This window comes from Meriones unguiculatus, chromosome 20 (assembly GCF_030254825.1).
Source record: "Meriones unguiculatus strain TT.TT164.6M chromosome 20, Bangor_MerUng_6.1, whole genome shotgun sequence".
Classification (NCBI taxonomy): domain Eukaryota; kingdom Metazoa; phylum Chordata; class Mammalia; order Rodentia; family Muridae; genus Meriones; species Meriones unguiculatus.
In genome coordinates this window covers 69,348,666-69,372,629 of record NC_083367.1, presented here as the reverse complement: position 1 = coordinate 69,372,629, position 23,964 = coordinate 69,348,666, and the positions used below count along the sequence as shown (strand labels likewise).

At 45.9% G+C, this 23,964-nt stretch overlaps 1 protein-coding gene across 1 annotated transcript in view; it reads left to right on the top strand.

Annotated features, from left to right (window-relative positions):
- Positions 1 to 23,964, top strand: part of Mthfd1l (methylenetetrahydrofolate dehydrogenase (NADP+ dependent) 1 like) — a 167,608-nt gene that overhangs the window by 82,415 nt on the left and 61,229 nt on the right. The window contains exons 21-22 of the mRNA XM_021644473.2: positions 18,453 to 18,592; positions 23,718 to 23,759. Of these exons, the coding sequence (XP_021500148.1) occupies positions 18,453 to 18,592; positions 23,718 to 23,759 (182 nt within the window). The remainder of the gene's footprint in view (positions 1 to 18,452; positions 18,593 to 23,717; positions 23,760 to 23,964) is intronic.

Here is a 23,964-nt window from a genome sequence, read left to right as displayed (position 1 = left end):
AAATAAGCAAATGAGATTAGGATGGCCTGCTTGTACACCACTTGGGAAAGTATTCGGGTTAAATTGACCAAGCCGCGTGTTCCCAGCGCATGTTCGTGCTGAGCTCCCACGCCCAGCCTCACACGCACTGTCCAGCCCTCAGCTTCTACACAGCAACTCCTGTTCCTCCAGCACCCATTCTAACTTACAGCCACACAGTACAGGGTGTCAGTTAACATCCGCTTCTGTGGAAACAGTAATCTGTATCACACTGGTAGCACTTGCCGTGCCCAACAGACACCGCATTCTGCTTTCTTACCCTCAAAAATGTAAGGTACCCTGGGCTGGAAGGATGGCTCAGCGCTTAAGAGCACTTGCCGCTCTACCAGAGGGCCTGGATTTGATTCCCAGCACCCAGTTTACAACTGTCTATAACTCCAGTTCTAGGGGATCCAATGCCCTTTCCTGGCTTCTGGGGTGAGGGGTACCAGGCATGCATGTAATACACAGATATATACAAACAAAATACCCATACACATAATATTAAAGAATAATAATAGTTTTTAATTTTTTTATGTGTAGTATCTCAAGGTGAGATGCTAGTTGCTGTCATCTAAGTACAGCCCTTGTGCAAAGAGAGAGGGGAAAGTATCTCAGTGTTCCTCTGAGTTTTTTGTAGTTTTTTTTTTTTTCAGTTACGTCTGTCTGTTTATACTGTGAGGATAGCAGGGATGGTGCTTGTAAATCACACGGTTTCTGGCGCTGACGTGTGCTCTTTGCTGAGCTCTTTGCTGAGCGTGATCTGCATTTACCTTCCATTCTGGAAGTCTGCTGTGTGCCGGGCACTGGCCCTGAGCTTTGCGGCTGAGAGCTCACTGGCTTACGAAGGAGTCACAGCACTGGCCACAACTTCCGCTTGGGAAGACTGAGCTTCAGAGCAGAGAAGTTTGTCCCGAGGTGACGCGCTTGGGCTGAAAGAGCAGCGATCCGAACCCAGTCCTGCGCCCTGACCTGAACTCTTTCTCCGTTGCTTACCGCCTGTAAATATACACTCTGGGTCCATCCCATTGTCATCTAGCCCTCTGCTTGTAGGCTCTGGGACTAATAAGTGTTGAATTGATGTGTACTGAATAGTACACATCAGTCATGGGAAAGGCTCCCCCAGGGGCAGGTTGTCTGGATTGACACTAGGTGTTTTAATGAAGAACGTAAGCATATTAACCATTAATGGTTTATTAAAGTAGCAAATCAATCAATCAAAAATAATTATATGAAGCCTGCTGCAGCGGCATGTGACTACAAGCCTCAGGTATAAGAAGATTACTTTCGGGGTTCAGGAGTTCAAGGCCAGCCTAGGAAATAGAGAGTTCCAAAGACTCCATCTTAACCAAAGGCAGGGACTGGAGCTATAATCAGTTGATACAGGGCTTATGTAACATGAATAACTCCATGAATGGAAGCCTGACAAGCTTGTAGAAACTGGGCACACACCTGTGGTCACATAATCAGGAGGTGGAGGCAGGAGGAACAGAGGTTCAGCATTAGCCTCAGCTACAAAAAAAAAAAAAAAAAAAAAGTAATCCCAGGACTGGAGAGATGGCTCAGTGGTTAAGAGTACCTGATGCTTTTCCAGGGGACCCAAGTTGGGTTCCCAGCACTTAAGTCTCATGCCTGACACTTAACTCTAGCTCCTCAAGATCAACACCCTCTTGGGTCTCTACAGCAGGCACATGTACAAACATGGTCTACGCTCATGGATGCACAAAACACATGAACAAAATAAAGATTAATCTTTTTTAAAGTAATTTTTTTTTAAAGTCAAATGTTTGAGAAAGACGTTTTGAACTTTAGGAATGCTCAACCTGACCTTGATCATTTCTCTATGTCCTACATAATGCAAATGTGTTTAAAATGAGCCCTGTGGCTCGTTCCTGTTTGTGATTTATGTATACTCCAAAATGCGTGCTTGGAATATCGTTCTGCTTAGCATCATAAAATGTGGAGTCCAAATAAGATCCTTGTCAAAACATCATGACACAGAGATTAGTGTTGTGATAGTTGACATAAAATGACTTTAAAAAGTGGTCCTGAGGTTAAGCTGGAGTTCTGTAACTCATGATTACGGGGCCCTTCTAAGGGATTTTCTCTAATGTCCATTGCACAATACGTTTTCAGATTACGTTATATGACTGCTATCCTAGCCTATCTGGGCCAAGAACATCTTGCCTCAGGATGCTGGACATAAGCCAAATTGCCTTTTATAGTTTCAAAAATTGCAATTATGTGAGGCTGTTTTCTACATTTTTTATCAGCATTTGGTGTAATTACAATATGGTGCTGTTCCTATACAAGCCGTATAATTTTGAACAAGGAATGCTGGGAAACTGGCAGTTCCTGAAGGAGTATAATTTAGTGTGTCTTGTCCGGGTCTTCTTTGAATCTTTAGGGAAGGGTGTTCAGGAGGGAAAGCGAATTGCTATTGCTTTCTAAAGCCTGCAGGCCTCTAGTCACCTGTAACAATAACGGTTCTCACCATTTCACCATGAATGTTTCAGTTACAAAGTCTGTCGCTGCAAAATCCACATAAGGGTTCTTGGTCCTGTGGGCTGCTTGTCTTACTCACAGCAGAGGAGAGTTTGGAAAGCTAGAGACAAAGGAGGTGTCTGAACGAAGTGACAAGGACGGATCTCCAGCAATAGCAAAATTCAAGCAGAATCAAAAGCCAGGAGCGGAGCAAACAGCGTCATACATGACAGATAGCAACCCCTTGGGCATACCTTGTCAACCCGACCAGGGTGTCCATGGCCACTTCTGCTACCCACCTTCTTAGAGATCAGTGGGGTAAAGAAAAAACAATGCAAAAAGCAGAGATAACGTTTCCATTATTTATACATAATCATGTAGACATATCTAAAATTCAAGAAGCCAACTGAAAATTTATTGTAAGTAGTAAAAGTTTTAGCTTGCCCAGTTGGCTGGAGTAAAATATGGAAAAGTCAATAGCCTTCCTTTATGTCAAGAATAAACATATTACAATGTGAGAAATGATCCTATTTATTCACACCTCCACGCTATAAAACACCTGGGAATAAATTTATCAGGGTGTGAACATGGAGAAAGAAAAAGCAGCCATTTATGAAACTGAACATTATTGATACGGTGAGGCCAGTGTAAAGGGCGTTCCCATCATTTTCTTTGTCAGACATATACCCATGACTGCTGTGCTGTAGCGAGAAAAGCAATGAGGGAATGGACTCTTTTAATTTTTTAAAAGAGTGTGTCAACATTTTGTCATGATTTCAGAAGCTCCTAAAACTCCATTTAAATTTTTAAAATTGGTTGTTTAAGACAAAAGACTCCATGTAGCCCATGCTGGCTTCCATCTCAGTATATATAACTGAAGCTAGCTGGGAGCTGGTGACCCTACTGCCTCCATCTGCTGGGATTATATACAAGTGTCATATGTCTGGCTTCTAAGAGAATTGGTCTTTATATGAAAAAAAAAAATCATAGACCCTAAATTTATCACCTCTCCTGCCTCCTTTGAGATGGTCTCAGCCTGGTTCGTATTCTTGTCTAGAACAGTGAATCTGGCATGAGTAAAATGGCTGCACCAGTGCTTCTCAGCTTCCTAATACCCTTTAATACAGTCCCTCATGCTGTGATGACCCTAAACATAAAATAATTTTTGTTGCTACTTCGTAGCTATAATTTGCTACTGTTATAAATCATAACATAAGTCAGGCCTGGTAGTGCTCCCCTTCAGTCTTAACACTCAGGAGGCAAAGGCAGGTGGATCTCCGAGTTCGAGGCCAGCCTGGTCTATAGAACAAGCTTCTGGGGAGTTGATTAATTAATTAATCAGCTAATTAATTAAAATAATAAAAATTCACCATGAGTCATAATGTAAATATCTGATACTGCAGGATATCTGATAGATGACCCCTGTGAAAGGGTCACTCAACACCCCAGAGAGGCTGCAACCTACAGGTTGAGAACAGATATTATCTGTGTGTGACACAGGTCATCAAGTATATAGATATAACATTTTTGTGATGCTTATTATCTCATCAAACGGTATACATTCCAAAGATTGTCTCCTCTTTTCTCCTCTCCCCCTTTCCCTCCTTTCCATTTTGTTCTGTTTTGCTTTGTTTTCATCTGGAGTCTTGCAGTATCCAGGCTGGCCTTAAGCTTACTGTGTAACCAAGGACCTTGAAGTTTTAACTCCCCTGCCTCCACCTCCTGAGTGCTGAGATTACAGCTGAGCCCACCACAGTCAGTTTATACACAGTGGTTAGGATCAAACTTGGTACATGTGGCATGCTAGGTACCTACCTACTGAGCTCCATCCTATGCCCCCAAATTAAAGTTTCATCATACCTATTGGCCTTGCAAAATCTTGGAGTAGGTTCATGCAGGGCAGGTTAAAGTTGTTTCCACGAAGATTGCAGTGCCTAGCTATAGGTTCCAGCTTCAGCGTCATGAAGTCAGCATAAAGGACAAGTTCATATCCCGATCTTTCTATAAAGTACATGAGTGATCTGTCTGGCTATTCACCCACAGGCCAGAAGAGGGCATTATAGGTAGTTGTGAGCCACCATGTGGTTGCTGGGAATTAAACTCAGGACCTCTGGAAGAGTAGCCAGTGCTCTTAACCGCTGAGCCATCTCTCCAACCTGTTTCTAACATTTTTAAAAAATGGGATTTCATCATGGAATATTCCATTATCAGAATAAGAATTCTCCGACTTCTGCTATGCAGGCTTGGTGCTTCTCTGCGGGGCCTCCACCTTGCTGTCTGTCCCTAGTTGTAGGGGCTGAGCTCTCACTAGAGTCACTGTCATGTTCTTGTTTGTCTGTCTGTCCATAGTGTTTAGTGGTAAGTCCCATGTCCCCCAACAGTCTATGACAGTGACCTTCTTTAGCCCCCATAAGACCTTTCAGTGAGAAGTCCTACCCACTGGCTCACAGCAGAAGCCATAAATCAGACACTTGCCAAGCAGCTGGAGGGAAGAGGGGAAGGGGGTGTTGTCAGCAGACTCAAGAAGCCAAAGCAAGGAATGTTCTGGAAGCTCAGAAAAGCTAACCCTCTCCAGGTCAGGCCCAGGCCCCTCCCTGAGGTGACATCTGAGCAGTGAACAGCCACAGCTGTGAGGTGGGTGTCTCTTTAGAAGAGCTGCCAGCAATCTGGACCATGAGCTCCAGAGATGCAGCTGTGCTTGAGGGTCACGTGCTGGGGGTGGGGGGCGCATCCCCCTGGCACTTGAGAGTCAGCCGAGCTCTGTCCAAGCACTCATGGTTCCGCTGACGTAGGCCGGGAGTCTTTCTTTGCTTTCTTGTCAGTGTCCTACCTAGGGTGGATGTGTGTTTGTTGACATCTCTTCAGGAGGAAGCAGATGGTGGCTTGGATGGCGCAGCATGAGCTCACTGCTGCCCGGAGGAGCATTCTGAATGCCACTGCTTTCTGCTGGAGGGCGATGGCGGGGAATCGCAAAGGATCTTAACTTTCCCAATCCCGTCCTTTCCCAGAGGTCTCCCGGCATTCTCTCTCTCTCTCTCACTTTCTCCTCCCTTTCCCTCTCCTCTTTCTCTACCCTGCCTCTGCACGGCTGGCCTTGAACCTGACCATGACCTTGAACTTCTAATCATCCTGTCTCCACCTCTGGTGTGCTAGGATTACAGACAAGTGCCAACCTCACGCAGTTTATGAGGTGGTAGGGATAGAATCCAGGCCCGCATACAGGCTGAGAGAGCCTTCTGCCAACTGAGCCACGTCCCCAGCCATCTAGGAGCTCTTCGGAAAGGGGGTGTGCCCTTCTCCTCTCTGCCCACATTTAGTTATGACGTCAGGGCTCTGGCAATCATTCTGGACCCCTGGGTAGTGGCAGCCTCAGATGAGAGAGAAATACACGCTTTTATTGCCATTGTGTTCCTTCTTCATGGCTCCTTGAGTTTGTGGGTAAAGCCCATCCTGATTGGTGGACTTGTAAAAACAGAGCCTACCTAACAGACATCCTAGCCTTTTTATGTAGATCATTTCCTCTGTGTATTACTTGCAGGCTACACGGGGTTTCCTTCTCTGCACAGCATTAATTCTGGGACTGAAGTCAAGGTGACATTTCTAATTTAAAAGAGGTACGAGATGGTACGAGATTGGCTCAGTTTTACTGGCAGAGGAGCTGAACTTCCAGAGGCTGGAATGAGGTCAGAGCTCCTCGTGTGGTGTGTGTAAGATGCAGAGGTCAGAGGTGGATGATGGGTGTCTTCCTCTGTTGCCCTCCACCTTACTTTTTGAGTCAGGTCTCTTGGAGAGGCTGGTACTTGAGCTCCCCAAGATATACCTGGCTCTGCTCTCCCAATGCTGGGGTTGCAAACATACATGCCTGGCTTTTACATGGGTGCTCAGGATGCTCATACATCCTGAGCCATCAGCCCAGCCCCAGAGCGCTTTGATTGATGCCTCCGAGCTACAAGAGGAGAATAGCTGTTGGCTCAAAAGTTCTGGATTCAGACTTAAATCGAGAAGGCAGAAACCTGTTGTATTCATGTCAGCCTGGGAGTAGCATGGGGTGTGTGTGTAGGGCTCTGGAGGGTTTCCTGTTCGTGGTGTGTTTAAGCCATTTCTACTCTAAACTATCCTGTCTATATTCTAAACCAAGAAAGAGTTTTCAGAGCAAACCATTTTCATGGTTATTTTAAGTATTCTTAGATATTATACCATTAAATTGTTGCCTGCCCTTAAAAGGTAAAAGCCACCTACCCTCATCAGAAATAATCATGCAGTTTTATAAAGCAAACCAAAAGACCAAATGATTTGGGCTGAAAAACACAGACACGGGTGCTATTGGGATTGCTGGTGTTTGGAACTCGGGATATTTGTACATGCAAACACCGGAGCTCACGGTAAACCTCTTGAAGCTGAGTGAAACACATTCCATCTCGGTGCTGAATCAGAGAGGGCGCATCTGCCACTCTCATCAGAGGCTACACCGGAAACTGGTGAGAAGCAACTGCCAGGGTCATTTCTGCTTGCACAGAGTCACACCTGCTCACACCTGCTCACACCTGCTCACACCTGCTCACACCTGCCTGGCTTCAGCCACGTGCCTGCTGCCCGATCTGCTGACCTTCACGGGGAAATGCTGCTGTGAACTGCAGTCCATGGGCAGGCAGCATGTACACCCAGCCCTCTTAGGCTGTTAACGCTTCTATTCTGCTCTGTGGACAGCATCCAACAGCTGGTCTTGGCATTGGCCACGCCCTCTGAGGTTACAGACCCAAATGTCCTCCTCTTCCCTTTCACTGAGCATGCTGTCATAGCAGATGTCACGCCGAGCACGTGATTCTGATCCTTCCCTTCCCCAGTCACAGCTCTTAGGACCACAGGGCCCGTCCCAGTTGTGTTTTCATACATTTTTGAACATATGTGCACAGGCATAAATAGAATGCAGTATTGTGTGTTGTGTTTCGGGAGTGTAGTGGGCAGATGGTCCCTGTCTCTCGGTTTGACACAAACTTCACAATAGTGTGAGAGCATCTTTATTCAGTGGACAGCATCCTGAGAAATTTGGGGTCTCCATTTTTTGGGGGGAGGGGTGGCTGGTGATAAGTGACATGATGCCAGCCAGCCCACCATGACCAGGAAAGAGCTATGGACTGCAGTGTGGTAGCTGCTGGGCCAGACTAGACACTTAACATAGCCTGTGTCTGTCGGGACAAACAAGGAGTGTCGGTACATATCCGCTGCTCTCCCATGCTGCATCGCTAAGCTCTGGCCTTGTAGGTTCCCCCCAAAATGTAGCCTGAGCCCCTCTAAGTGCCAGGGAGTCTTTTTCCGGGGAGAGAGCCCCCATCATCAGTCAGTTGTCCCAGGATCACTTGATCAGTAATCCACGCACTCATCTCCTTTACTGGTCTCTTTTCTCCATATCATAGAGGAAGTGTTAGCGACATTCTTGAATGAGCTTTTACCCTTTTATTGCTGTAGCCGATTATCCCACTTTGGTAACGTCACCCTCTTTTGCTACATGGTCAGGTAAGCCACCCATCAGTATTTTAAAAGTTCTCCTTTTAGTGTAAGCTGCTTGACCTTGTTCCTTACTAAGCCGTAAAGATAAACACAGAGGCTGCTCGTGCTGGACTCAGTGACACTCCCAGAGGTTTCCTCTGTCCTGGGTCCCAGTGCTGAGCAGAATGAGCCAAGGCTTCAGGGGTCTGCTTGTGAGAAATGGACAGGCCCAGCTGTTCTTCTCCTAGATAAAGATCATGGGTGCTGAAGCCTTTTCCAGAGAACGTTTGACTAACGCCCAGAGACAGAAGTCAGTTCTCTCTCCATCAGCCACACCTGTACAAGAACCACCATGTCCAGAGAGATAGCTCCACCATTCATATATGCAGAGCTGGGTTTGGATCCCCAGCCCCCACATAAAGCCTGGTGTGACCCCAGCACTAAGGGGTAGGGATACAGGGATGCCGGCAGCCACCAGAGCTGATTCACCCACCCAGCTGAAATGGTGGCTCCAGCTTCAGAGAGACCGTGCCTCAAAAACAGGATGCAGAAAAATGAGGAAGACCCTGACGCAGACTTCTGGCTTCCGTGCACGCATAGGTGTGTGTATACATGCATGTGTGTATACAGACATACATACCTGCCACACACATGAGATTATAGCTTTCAAGTTTAAAATATTTTGCCTCTGGGAATCTGGAAATTATAAAAGGTGCTTTGTGGAAAGCCGCCTGTTACTTGGTTTTCAGACTCGGTGATCAGAGTTTCTCTTGCTGCGTAGTGCCTTCAAGTTACCGCGAGGCAGAAGGAGTCATCATGCTTTGTCGTATTGTCCTGTCTTCAGGGGATCTGTGGCAGAATGCGTGCCCCTCCACACTTTCCATTCTTCTTCCTTAGGCGAACTGTCATAAACTATTCTTAAGAGAATGCTTTGTCCCATCTTTCCATTTTGTTAGGACGTATTTGCTGGTAGCCACGCCAGACAGAATTCTTTTTATTTTATTCTGTATTTTTAATTCTAAGACAGAGCCTCACTGTGGCACCCAGGCTGGCCTGACTGGCAGCCTTCCTGCCTCTGCCTCCTGGGTGCTAGAATTATGGGTGTGCGCCACGGTACCCAGGTTCAGAATCCATCTCTGTGCGGAGGAAACATAGTGCCCACTTCTCACAAGCTGCAAGCGGTAGCAACAGGCATCCACAGCACAAACGCGCCCAAGCCAGAGCGTAGGTTTTTATGTGAGAAATAAAATTAACATGCACCACTGAACACAGTGGGACACTCCCTAATCTGAGCACTCTGGAGACAGGTAGATGGAGCTCCCTGAGTTCAAGGCCATCCTGGTCAATACAGCGAGCTCCAGGCCAGTCTGAGCTACATAGGAAGACCCTGTCTCAAAGATAATTAGCATGCACAACTTAATTTTTATCTAAACATTTTATTCCAAACTTAAATTTCTCTTTGGCCAGAATCTGTCTTACAAAACAAGACAGCTAGGGATGGTTCTAAATGAACTAACGGTGGCTGGTTAACCCTCAGAGCAGGTTCAGGAGGACAAGTTCTGAATCTTCCGTTTAAAATACGTTGATATTTTTTAAATTCTCAAGACTATGTGACTATGCTCACACTCACAAATTTATCCAAGTGTCTCTGTGTCCTATTTATTTATTATTGGTTTTTTGAAATGGATGTTAGTATACAGCTCAGGCTAGACCATAACTCACTGTGTGGATCTGACTGGCCTTTATCTTCACGTCTTCCAGGCTCCCCAGTGCTGGGATAGCAGACATGTACCGCCACTCTTGGCCCTGTGTACCCATTATGTGTTGTTACCGTTCTCTTTCCCTTCCCCAGAGTACACCCCGAATAGCTTCTCATGTTCTCCAGCTCCAGCCTTCCCAGTGTGTGTGAACCTGGCCACCGGGCAAGGGGGAAGGGTCTTCAAAATAACGTTAATTTGTGGTTTGACTGATCTCTTCCTTCAGTCTCCAAATATGTGCCCAGTAAGTTGATTTTTTGTATTCTCTATGGAAACTCAACTCTATTACTCTTAATAAAATCAAGGGACCGTGGATTACATAAACAAAACCTACAGAGCAGAAAGGAATTTGTTTTAGTAAAATTTCATAGACCTGAGATGAGTTAGATCCTCGCAGTTAATGTGCTCTAAACCGAGGTCTTCGTTGTTTTTTAAGCTGTAACAATACCGCTGAGCTTCCCTTGGGGTTCATTTGATGACTCATCCTGGCTTGCTTAGTGTCCTTGTAGCCACTGAGAAAATAACTAAACATCCTCAAAGGCTAGCCCACCTTGAGCTCCAGCTCAGAGCACATGTGCTTCCATGACTTTGAACTGACTCTTCCTGAGTTCATGGGCAGACAGCTGCAAGAGCAGCTGTTTACATAGGGCAGAAGGGGCCGGTGAAGACTCATCTTCATTTCTTTTAGCTCTGCACAAAAGTTACAACCCATAGTGCTTCAGGGCAAAGCCTGGCTCCATGTGCCTCGCTCCTTCCTTTGCAATCTCTCGTTTGTCAGAGAAAGTGAAGCATGGACTGAACATAAACCAGTTTCATTTCCCTCTCTGATTATAAGACCCCATTGTGAGAATTGACAGAATCCATACTGTGCAGACATACATCTTAACCCATTCTGAGGAGAGCTGGCTACAGTGACTAGTACTGAAAACTTTAACAGTCCGTAAATCTAACCCCGCGTCCAAAAATAATGGAGAACTCGATATATTGTCTATTATATGTTATGTTGCTTGCATCACATAGAAAATTTATCGCTATCATAAAGTAGCTATGAACGCTGACTGATTTCTCTTTTTATCCTGTGAGTCTTACGGAACAAAGAGCACATACGTGACATAACAGGTGAAAATTCAATCCGCAATTCTGGTGATAATCTTCAGGTGTTTCAAGTATGAGACAATCAAGAAACCATGTTTTTCTTTAAAAAGGGTTTCCTCATGTGGGAGCCAAAAACGAGAATTTCAAAAGTAAACCAGTTTCCCTTTCCCCCACCTGTCTGAACCTTGGGTAAAGAGAATCTGAGCTGGGAAATTACAGTTACCCACTTCTCCAGCCAGTGCTGAGAAAACTGATGCCTGGTTTAGGGGGACAGGTCATGGGGGTCTGAGGGCTCGGTGGGGACACAGGACCCCAGTTGGTTCTAAGGAAGGGACACTGCAGTGTGCTTGTGTGGCCGTCTGCACTTTGAGTTAGGAGCGAAGTCCAGAGAAACCTGCTCCCTGAGCATCCTCTCTGGAATCTTTCTGGATTCACCCAAAGTCTCATCTATCCTCTGCTGCCCAAGTACTGCCTCTGTTGGCATGACAACCAACAACTAGGAGAGATGATGGATAATCTACTCATCAATTGCTCTAAGTAAAAATAAATTTCTGAATCCGAAGAATAAAATACCTTTGAAGCACAAGTGTTAGGACTTTTCATTGCAAGTACTTCACCTAGAGAACTGTTTGATGGTTGGCTGATGCGTCAGCAAGGCGGTATGGAGCAGGGACAATAGCAGAGACTGTAGTCCCTTGGGCCTCGGTTTCAGTCCAGCTTAATAACAGAGTGACCTGAGCACAGTTATTGAAACCTTTCTGTCCTTAGCATCATAGGCTTTAAGCAGAGGGTTATGCTGGCCATGTGGACAGAGGCGTTACCCAGGTCACATCGCCCTGAAGCAGGAGGCCCATCCCACTCTAAGCAGGTGACCTGAGCTGTAGAGGAACACGCACTGGTCACGGGCCAATGACGGAGCCAATAAAAGCCGTTTCTCCGTGGCCTATGCTCCAGCTCCCTCAGTGATGGACTGTGAGTTGATATTTTTAAGCTGAAATAAATCTTTCTCTTCCCAAGTTGCCTTTCTTTGGTCAGAGTGTGTTATCCCATCAAGAGAATTAAACTAGAATAAAGGGTCGGGTAGAAATGTTCAGTAACTGTTCCATCGGCACCATCTTCTCGTGTTTAGTTTTTAGTTGGTTTTGTTTGTTTGGTTGGTTGGTTGGTTGTTTTTTAACAGCTCCCTCCTCCCATCATACACACATTTTAGCGGTAAGGTGGATGACCACCATCGCCCGTGCCTTCCCATGCTGAGCGGCCCCCCCCGCCCCTCCTTCCTCCTCATGCTATTAAGCCAGGAGTCACCTTCGTCCCAAACTGCTAAGTTGCACTGACCCCATTATTGATGCAATACATCAAAGCTGCGCTGAGCGGAATTTTTTATTTGGATAATTCCGACTCCAGGATCTCAGTGGATGAGGTTACGGTGATTAACATAATAAGCTTGTGCAATCTTGTAGTCTAGCCTCTGATGCATTCGTAATATTCTCAGAGGGAGTGTCTAGAAAGTCCAGTGCTCCTTTGTTCTGCTTGAGCCAAAGCCAGCTGCCTGAGTGGGGCGGAGCATTCTTTGATTTGGAAGAGGGCCGCAGTTTTGAGGATTATGGGATACCAAAGCAGTGTCTCTTAGATGCCAGTGATGACCAAAAATACCAGAACCTGTTTCCTGCCCCCACTGGTGGGGAGGGGTGGAGGGACGCCGGGAGGAGCATCATTTCACTCAGAAGAACTCAGCGGCATTTTATGGTTTATGCTGCCATAGTGAGCGAGTGAGTGATTGGTCAAGATAAAGGGGTTAAGGCATGAGAACAGCCAGAGCTAAAGACAAGGAGACAGGGTGGTATTCAGATTTACCTACGTACAAGTAAATAAGTTAATCTCAGCACTTAGGAGGCAAAGGCAGATGGATCTCTGTGAGCTTCATCTACATATTGAGTTTCAGGCCCACCAGGGCTACACATTAAAGTATAGAAGTAGTTTCAAAAAGGAAAGGTCACACCAATGTTCCATCCTGGATGAGACAGAGACTTGTGACACGCCCACCCGGAGGGGCTCTAAGCAGTTAATGCTTGTTTCGGGAGGAGTCATGGTCCTGGGTGTACAGCCACTGCTAAGGCATCCTTGCTTGTGCAGAGGGCCCCAAAGCAAGTAATGGCAAGGCATGAGAGGAGGAAGGCTTGCTGGGAAGGAGTGTGGTGGGAGGGGAGGGGGGTAGGTGATGGGGAAGTGTAGAATATGGGGTTTAAAAACAAAAGAAAGGCCGGAGTCGGGGTGCTTGTTCACTGGATGATTTCATCTTCTTTACCCTCGTCACAGTATTGAAGTTCAGTTGTGGGCTTGGTTGCCTCACTGAATGAAGACATCTCAGGCAGGAGATCGCACAGGGCGGCGGGGTTGTCAGGAGAAGAGGTCGGTTTTTCCTGAATTCCGTGGTGTGCACATTTAATGAGACGTGCTCTGTAGAGTGGCGGACAGCCGAGCGTGTGAGGTGGGGACAGCTCCAGCCTGGGCAGTAGAGGAGCCTGGGCCCTCGGTGGGTTCCCTGTCCTGCTCTCCAGAAGGTGAGCTGCCTGAGGCTTAGGAGCTGGAAGGAGGTCAGAGAATGTCATTCCTGAAATTCCTCACAGTTCCAGCCTTTCGTGAACCTGCATTTGATAGGACTTCTAGAAAGAAGATAGGACTTCTAGAAGAAGACTTGGAAATCCGAATCTTAATTGTCACCACCACCCTCTCCCTATGTACAAAGAGCCAGAGGTGTCAGAGGGAAACTTGGCAAATAGAAACCCTCTCCTTTCGGGGGCTTTGCAGGGAGCACATGGCCAGCCTCATGTTGTTGGCAAGTGTAGCACTTTTGTGGCTGTCCTGACACTCCTGCTCTATAATTTTTACCCCAGGACTCTGAGTGCTCTCAGCGATTGTCATGGCCAAGCCAGCTGCCTACCCTTTAATCCCCTTCTGCACAGAGCCATCCTGTAGGTTCCCCCTAGCTCAGACCCAGTGGCCTGCCCTTTTCTGAGCTGCTTGTAGGTTTTAAAGTTTGAATGAAGCCATCCGGCAGGATAACTTCTGTGCTGACTCCGTGAGCCCATCCATCAGCATTTCCTGTTTTCATTCATGCTGTAAGTGAAAGAGCTGTAACAAAAAGAAGAGAGATTGCCAAGACAAATAGTGGCTGTGGCTTGCGCAAATATTACTTATCGCAAGCCTTTTTAAACAGGCAGCTTTCTGAAACCTACATCGCATGCTTTTCAGGAAAGCCGAGTCATGCTAAGTGGACTTGCTCCGTGATTTAGGAATATGTCTATTGAATTCAACAGAAGAGGATTCTTTGGCTTGGCCCCTGAAATTTTTATCAGGGACAACCAGTAAGATAAGGGAATAATTTGCCTACTGAGGTCACTGGGGAGGTTTAACTGGTTGGTGTTTCTCAGGAAGTCCTGAGGAAACGAAGCCTGCAGGAAGAGTGACCTGTCCTTTCTCACAGGCCCAGCCTTCTCATCAAGGCCTCGGGGCTAAGGCCGACCCCTACCCCCTACGGTGTCAGTCTCCAGTTATTCACTGTTGCTGCCCTGGGAAGGGGCTTCCTGCTTAGCAAATACCCATCCCCGGCCAGCCTTCTCCAGCCATCACTCTCTCCCTTCTCCTTGGCAGCCTGCAGTGTGGAAACAAACAATCGAAAAGCACTCACATGCTCAGAAAACAGAGTCAAAGCTTTCAAAGCTTGGGAACCTGGCTCTCCTCTGGCCCCTGCATATCATTTTGCCAGCTGGAGTCCCATTTTTCCCTCCCTTAACTGAGAGTCTCTTTTCTACCACTGTTTTGTTTATTTCCAGTGTGTGTCTTAAAAAATACGAAATTGGGGTTAATTGCTCTGTTCAGCCATCTGAGGTGATAGTATTATTCATCGTCAGGTATGGCATCTACACCATTGCATCTTTGATTAAATAATCAAAATGGGTTTGTAAGAAAAAAAGAGGATAAGGACGGACATGTCTTTCTTCCTATTTTTTAATGTGTCCATCCGTGGCTATTGAATTGTGTGACCTTTGCATTGGCTGCTGCGTCCCACACTTTTTGTTCCTGCCTCTGAGGAGAAGCTAGTAGAGCGGCCCATGAGGGTGCTGCATGTCCTGAGAGGGGTGCTGATAAGAGCGGGGAGGGGTCAGGAGGATAGAGACAACAGCAGAGGGGGAAGATGCCCAAGAGGACAAGGGGAAGGCAAATCCCCCTCTCTGAGATCCAGATAAGCCATTGAACTGGGTTTACGGAGAGGAAAGGAAGGAAAGGAATTTTCCAGGGAGGGGGGAAGAACAGAAATGACAGTAACGTAGTACTGATCTCTTTCAGGAAGCTTGATAGTTTGATGCTGCTACAGAATGAGGGGGGAGTGTGTGTGTGTGTGTGTGTGTGTGTGTGTGTGCGCACGCGCGCACATGCGTGCTCGCGTGCCACAGGCATGTTCCTATATATGTATGTCTTTCCATGTGGGTGTGCATGTATGGCAGAGGCCAGAGAACAATCGCAGGTGACCTCAGGGAAATCCTCACCTTCCTGCCCAACCACCCACTCCTGCCCGCCTTTTTGGAAACACTCTTTCATAGGTCTGAAACTTCCCAATGAAGGCTAGACTGGCTGCCCACCCAGTCCCGGGACTCTCCTGCCTCTACCAGCCCAGTCTGGGATCATAACCATGCGCTACCATGCCTGGCTTTTTATATCAGGGGTGCTGAGAATCAAACCCATGTCCCTGTGTTTAGACAAGCCCTGTACCAACTGAGTACCTTCCCTGCCCTGAAGCGTGGACGGAGACCAAGTAGGGATGGTTTGCATGGGCAAGACTTCGTGGTGAAAATGGAAAGGATTTTTTTCCTTTAGGTAAGAGGCCTGTGACTGGGGGAGAATGTGGGGTTCGCATTGAGAGTTAACACAGAGTAGCTAGTGCTAAGGAAGGGGAAAGATTGTAACAAATGCATCTGTCCTCCGCACCCTGAGCAGGTGTTTAAGGGCTTAGTACTTGTGTTAGTTAATGTTCATAGTGCTGAACAAAACATGGAGATAAGCAACTTGAAGGACAAAGTGTTCCTTTGGGCTCCCAGTTTGCGGCTGTAATCCACTGTGGCAGGAAAGGATGGGAGCAGGAGTGGGCAGCATTGCAGCCACCGTCAGGAAGCAGGGAAGAGGAGTCTTCTTAGCTCCGTCTCTCTGTGTCTCCGTGGCCCTTACATCTCCAGCATCCTAGAATCTCCTTTGTATCTTAAGCTTTGTCTTCATAGCTGTTTCCCGGGCACCTCTTGGGGCAACCTCGCAGAGGTTAGAAGTCATCTCCAACTTGGACCACTGTGGATAGTAATCATGAGAATGGTCCCATCTGGCGTGTAAAGAAGGAATGTCCTTTCAATTGTTCTGCTATAAATCTATTCAAAGAAAAATTAAATAAAAATCAAGGAATGGGGGCCAGGCACTGGGGGAAGGAGAATAAATGAGAACAAGGCCATGGAACCTAGTTTTTTCTATAGTAACTTAAAACATTAATTTTAAACCATAAAATTGACTTGTCAAATGTGTATCAGTGGTCATAAAAGATGTTTTATGTCCTTGGCCCATAACCTTGCCCTTGGAAATTTATTCCAAGAATCTACTTTGAAAGAGATTAAAGCTCACATGCAGCACGATTTCAGTGTGTCATTGTGCATGCTGGAGTCTGCCCAACTATTCCACAAAGAGGGAAGAGTTCTACAAATTTTGGCACATCTATTTAACAGTTATAAGTGACTATTTTTATAATAATTGCAATACAAAAATAAAGTTATAATTTTAAGTTAAAGGAGACTATAGAATTATGAGGTTCTGCAAAAAGAATAGGTACATGAAATGCTTAAAATAATAAAAATTAAGTGTATATGGAATCTAAGATCACATCTAAAAAAATATTTCCATCAGTTCTTGTTAATTTCTATTTCCCATGAAAACTAGAGCTATATCTTGCTATATCTTCATTTGTTTACTTTTGTGTGTGTGTGTGTGTGTGTGTGTGCTGCTGAGGATTTGAACTCAGGAATTCACTCATGCGAGGCAAGCATTGTGCTACCCGGCTTCAACCCCAGTCCTTAAGTATTTTTATAAGACCATAGTATATTTGTTTACTTCTTATTCCTATCTGTATAATTAATTAGGGCCTCAGCCATACTGTCAGTAAATGGTGTGTATTCCAAAATATTTTATACATCAGTAGTATTCTTCCAAAATCATAATGGGCAATCATTGCATATGAGTGTCTTGTTAAAATACTGATTCTGTTGGGGCTGGAAAGATGGCTCAGAGGTTTAGAGCCCTGGCTCTTTTCTAGAGGACAGGGTTTGATTCACAGCACTACGTGGCTTATAACTGTGTAACAGGATCCATGATCTCCTCTGACCTCTGCAGACACCAGGTGTGCAAATGGCGCACAGATCTACAAGCAGGCAAGACACCCACGCACATATGATCAATTAAAATGTGTTATTTTAGATGTTCATTCTAGTTGCGTAGATCTCATGGGCCCAGTATCCCACCTTTTTAACAAGCTCTTAGATGCTTTTTCTCTAAATCCATGGCTCATACACTGAACACCAAGGCTCTGTAGCTCTCCCCTGGGCAGGAAGACAATGCTACTAGCCCAGGATCTATCATGGTCTTAGAAAGTAATGCATAGTCATGTCTGTCTGTCTGTCTATCACCTCCACAGACGCCACAGTGACATGTCTTAGGTAGGGGTGCAGGTATGCAGATATGTGTACATGCGCTCCTGTGCACACAGAGGCCAGAGGAAGACATGGGATGGCCTATGCTGTCACTTTCTACCTTCTTGCTTTGAGTCAGGACCTCCAAATTCACCTGGAACTAGGCTGGTGGCCAGTGAGCCCCACAGTCCTGTCTCTGCTCTTTATTCTTACAGATGCACGCTTACAGCCACAGCAAGATTTTTTTCATAGATGTAGGGATTTGCACTAAGTTCTTCGTGTTTGTACAAGGGTTCTCACTTAGCTGCCATGGTGGTATTTCTATCGGCTGCGAAAGAGCCTGTAGAAATGATGATGATTCTGAATTAAGCTGTTGTCTTTCGTCACGTCTCCCTCTCGAAATCCTTAAGCCATGCCTCATCAACAGAATTGATCAGGGGCGCAAAAATAAAAGCAAAATAACATTATAATATTGTTATACTATTAAAATAATGTGTTCTAGATAGGCTATAAAGAACAAGGCACGATATTATGTGCTTGTCCCTTTCATAGGGTTTGGAGCCTGATTGCAAAGCTGAAAATCCCATCTATGCTAGGAAAAGCTTTGGTTTGAGCTGTAATACCGGGAAGACATCTCTTGGCCTTGCAGTGAGTCCTTGCGGCCTATTGGGTCTAACAGCAGAGACCTGCCTTGTGCTGTGACGTTAAGCATCTTCCATTGTGAAGGCGATGTCAGGTCAGCTTTGTGTAGACAGGAGGTGCTGTGCCTTGTGGCCTTGTGGCCTTGTGGCAGGAGCCGTGGTGAGCACTTGGACGTTACTAAACATGGACTGGCAGCACCAGCTACAGTTTTCCGATAACAACAGCCCATTCTCAACTTGTCTCCTTGCAGTGACTGAAGCTGGCTTTGGGGCTGATATTGGAATGGAGAAATTCTTCAACATCAAGTGCCGAGCTTCTGGCCTGGTGCCCAACGTCGTCGTCCTGGTGGCCACTGTCCGCGCGCTGAAGATGCACGGAGGGGGGCCAAGTGTGAGTTTTGGGTTGGGTTGGGTTGGGTTGGGTTTCCTAGCTTTATCACAAACAGCCGGGAGCGGAAGAGATGGCTCAGTGGCTAAACACTCACTGCTCGTAAGTGGCTCACACTGCCTGTAACGCCCTGTCTGGATCCCACGGGCACACGCACGTAAATAATAAGATAAAAATGTTAAAGCTATGTGTGGGCTGGAGAACCGGCCTCGTGGGTTACTTGCTTCTCGCGCAGAGGACCTGAATTCAGTTACCAGCACCCACGTGATGGCTCACCAGGGGATCGGATTTGACCTCCGAGAACACCAGGCACACATGTGGTATACATAGATACATGCAGGCAAAACACTCAGACCCGTAAAATAATTTTTTAAAAGTTAAGGGGGGGGGGCAGGTGTTGGTGCGCGCCTATAATCCCAATGCTCGGGAGACAGAGGTAGGTGAATCTCTGTGAGTTCAAGGCCAGCCCAGTCTATAGGGCCAGTTCTAGGATAGCCAAGACGACCCAAAATTTAAATTTTAAAAAAAGCCATATATGGTAGGTTGCACCTATAATTCTAGCATCAGAAGACTGAGACAGGAGGATTGCCACAGGTTCAAAACCAACCAGACTCAAAATAGAACCTGTTATAGTGCACACCAGGTGTTCCCGATTGTCTATAAAGCCCCTCCCCCAGAGATCACGTGTCAGCCACTTGCTGGGCCCACACATGGCTTCTGAACAGCACCATAACCTGTCTTAAGTCATCCCTGCCACACCTCAGTGAGCAGGAGGACCGGGCCAGGAGCACGGAGCTCCCGTTCCTCCGTCAGGACCGCTGGGATTGCCGGGATAGCTTTGATGGATGTTTTCCTTGCTTCTGTGGATACTTTTTTGGCACAAGGACACTATAGGTGATCTGTTTTCTTTCCTTCTGTCTCTGCTAATTTTTTTTTTTTTTTTCTAAATAAGCGTCCAGAATGTAGCCCTCGCTGGCCTGGAATTTTTAGGGATCCACTTGCTAGTGCCGGGATTAAATGGGTATGCCACCACACCTATTTGTTTTAATGTACGTAAAGACTTTTGTCACCTATCTTTAAAATGTACAAAAAAGGTCTATACATGTGTTTTAAATTTGGTTGGTTTTTCACTTTAGAAATTTGCAATTTGGGGTGGGGTGGGGCAGAGAGATGGCTCAGTAGATAGAAATTTCCAAGTGGGAGCATTTTTATTCAAAGCTTCGTTATCATTTTCTCATCTGATCTCATTATAGCATACTGGTGCATCAAACCCAGACCTCCAGACTATACAGTCCTCAAGCTTAGTTTCTTAATTAGAATACTGTGCTCATAAAACTCCCTGTCAAGGTGGTCACCCAGTGAAAACAAGTAACAGGTTTGCCACTAGCAAACGACGATCCTCTGAGCATTTCTTTGTATCCGGCACTACTTTCAATCCCTTTTATAACTGAGGAGCCAAGACTTGCTGACTTTGGAGACAAGCCTGAAGCCACGAGTATCAGTCAGACTCCCTACTCCGTCTGCCACGCACAGCGGAGTGGTGAGGGGCAACACCCATGTTCTAACTCCAAGGACACATAGAGCCAGACACCTCAGCGCTCCATCTTACCCGAAGTTCTCATCTCAAATGCAGCATTTGTAAAGACACAGAACTGTAGATCTAAGCAATTTTGATAGTGCTCAGTTGCTGCCCTTGGCCCTCCATTTTAGACTTGGAATCTTTAGGCCAACTTCTGCATGCAAAAAAATAAAAGTTATAGGGACTGGAGAGATGGCTCAGTGACACATCATGGGCTGCTCTTCTAGAGGACCCCGATTTAATTCCTAGCACACTCTAGCAGTTCACAACTGTCTGTAGTTCCAGGGACTCTGACACCATCACACAGACACACATACAGGCAAAACAGCAATGCACAGACAGAAGAGGAGAAAGAGAGGAGAGGGGAGGGTGAATAATAAATAATAAGTAAATAAATATATGGAAAATAAAAATTATATGTTTAATTTGAAATAGTCTCTCTCTCTGCCACTCCCACATGTAAACTCAAAGAGCGTAAGAGCTTTGATCCTCTAGAAGGTTTAGAGTCTGTCTGGTCTGATATGGTCTTCATGAAATACGGGGGGAAAGCTTGCAGCCACATAGGGACCAGCAGTGGCTAGCATCACACCTCTGTTTAGGGAACTGCTCAGACCTGGAATGTACAGTCCAGAGTCTTTCCAGACCTCCAGACTGTAAAGATGCTCGACTTGATTTCCACCCCACACTTCTTACCGTATGTGTTTGTGATGGCGGGCTGTGTTCTCTTCCACTGTCCCTTCCTGCTCCCTCCGTCCCTACTTAGTGCTGTGGGTCTATGGCAGAGAAGGTAACAAGGTTTGAGGACGTAGGTAGAAACGCTGACCATTTAATCGGCTTCCCGAGACTGAAACACATACCTGATAATCCGCTCCTAAGGACTGATGCAGTCGTGTGGTCATTGCTTATGCCCACAGCAAGGCAGTAAGTGCATCAGGCTGGGAGCCCAGGACAAAGCAAAGCCACTCGCTTCCTGTTGGGGGAGGGGGCCAAGGAGCATCTCCTAAGACTCACCATCCCCACTGGTTCTCCCCAGGAGGACATACCCCCATAGACATGCGGGGGACATTGAAGGACCAAACGATTGCCCGAAAGAGCGATAGTGATCAGGGGGGCTGCAAAGAAAGGGCCAGGGCTTGGCATCACAGTATCTTATAAATGATCTCTCCTCCTCAGCTTCTGGATCCCTTGCACTCAGGAACTGTCTCATTATATTAGTTGCTGTGCCCCGGGGCCTGGCATATTCTGTATCCAGGAAATGTTTTCAGTAATTGAGTCGCAAATGAACTTTCATCTGTCAGTCCTACGTCCATATTAATCCATGTTGCCCACCACAGTGTCTGCTTCCTACTCGATACGGTTTTGCGGTGATATTTTTGATCCTGTGTAATTTCTGCTTCCTTTCAGCATCACACAAAGAGCCATAGCTGCCTGTGTGTTTACTCAGCTGAGGTTTGCTTTTCTAATCCATTATTTGTACAGTGGAAAATCCTGTGACCTTTGAACTTGCCCATTTTGACACAGTTATTTTTCTCTTTGCTGGAACCAAATACCTGAAAAGAAGCAACTTAAAAGAGGAAGGGGTTTTCGGGTGCTCATGATGTGAGCCAACAGGGTAGGGGCCGTGAGCGCAGGGAAGAAATGGTGACAGGAGCAAGGGGCCGGTGATCGTAGTCAGGAAGCAGGGCGAATGTTGGTCGTCATCTGGCTTGCGCCGACCCCGGCCCTGGGATGGTGCTGACTGCCCTCACCTGGGTCTTCCTTCTTGCATGAAGCCTCTCCGGAGGCTCCCTGACAGACACACCCAGGGGATGCTCTTAACGCCCTAGGAATTTCCTAATGCCTTCCTGTTGACAGTGGAGATTTAACAGTCACACCACCAGCACTGTAAGTTCATAGCCTGACTTCCGATGTGCTGACCATTCTTGGTGTGGCGTAAGAGCTGACATCCCTGAGTCTACAGTCTTTTCACAGTTGACCCTTTTAATGAACAATAATAGTCAGGGTTCTCCACACATTGGAAGTCACTGGGCACATGGGTATGTAGTGGGAGGTGGAGGGTAATGAAGAATCGGGTCACATGATTATAAAGCCCACAAGTCCAGAATCCAGGACCTACATATTCCCCTGGAAACTCCGCAACAGTGGATCGTGCTGGTCCAGTCTGTGCTCTATCCTAGTCGACTGCTAAGTTGAAATCAGCCAGTTATGGATACGATAGCATCCTGCTTTTCTGGGGTTTCATCCAAAAAATACCCTCACGAAAACACGCACAGTGATGCTTGACCAAATATCTAGACACCTGAATTCCCACCAAGTTAACACATGGAATAAATCATGCTTTGGCATGTGGGGCACTGACCAGATTCCACTGCATTTTTTCCTGTATTAATAAGTAATTGCCTCTGCACTATGTCTTAAGTGGTCCTTCTTTCTTTTGGCTTAGGGTGGGGTGGATCCATTTCCCCAAATGTGTGCAAGTCTCTTTCCGGGATCTCCTTCAGTTCATCTGGTCGCCAAGTCTCATGATGTCAGTGTACTGTGGAGATCCAAAGCTCCTTCATGTTTGTCTAACCTACAAGTGACCCTTTTCTCAACTATCTGCATCTTATTGATGGATTTTATTGTATTTCCTGACGTGTGGAAGCTCCAGCCCACATAAGCCCAGCCCTATCCCGCCAAACCTTGTGTGCATTTGAACATTTCCTATAGGTTCTGTGGTCTCTTTGGATTTCTATTCAAAGGATTCAGACATCTCTTCATTGCCTTATGTCATACAGAGCTTGTATATCTTCTTATGGATCTGCTCCTGTCTGAATTCTCTTAATTGTTGTACTGATTTAACCTTCTAAGTCTCTGGGGAGTTCTGTGCTGCCATTCATTGCTGAAGATGAGTTCCTTTTCTTCCTTCCAATCTATACTCTTTTTCCCTTATCGCTGGCAAGGTCTTCCTAATTGCAATGCAGTGTTGGATGAGGGTTCCTGCTGGCTGCAGGCATCTTCGTCCTCATTTTAAAGGGGTTGTTTAAACAGCTCATCACTAAGCATGATGCCTAGGATCCATTTTTAATGAAGATTCAGGGATTACCTTCTATTTTTAATTGGCCAAATTAGCATAAAAACTGATGCAGGTTTTTCTTCCTTCTTTTGAGGTGACAATTTGGTTTTTCTCTTTAAGATTGTAAGTGTTGCTTAAATTATCATTACTTGTAAGATATCTTACCTTGGCAGAAAAGCCCAATTTAGTCAGCCGTGTCTGCTTTACAGATAACTAGGTTTTACTAATCAACTTGCTAACATCTTGAGTCACTTCTCATCCATTTATATGAGTAAGATGTTAGCTACACAAAATGTTTTAAATTTTGAGGTATTCTTTTTTTTTTTTTTTAATTCTGCAAGGTTTGTGTAAAAATTACAGTAATTGATTTATCCAAAATTGAGTAGAACTCTCCTATAAAACCATCTGGGCCTATTGCTATAGAGAGCTTTTTTTTTTTTTTTTTTTCCCAAGTCATGAGGTGGGTCTTAGATTTTTGTCTCTTTTTATTTCAGGTAACTGCTGGGGTTCCTCTCAAGAAAGAATATACAGAGGAGGTAAGAGGAGCTAATCGTTCAACCGAATTAATGGTTAGCTTCCAGCTGAGCATCAGTGAATGTACCTTCGCCAGCGACTGTTAAGAAATGTGCTTTTATGGATGAGGAGATGGCCCAGTGGGTAAACTCATGCTTACCTTGCAAGCGCAAAGACCTGAGCTCAATCCCTAGCACCGACATGAAAAATATCAGTCATGATGGCACA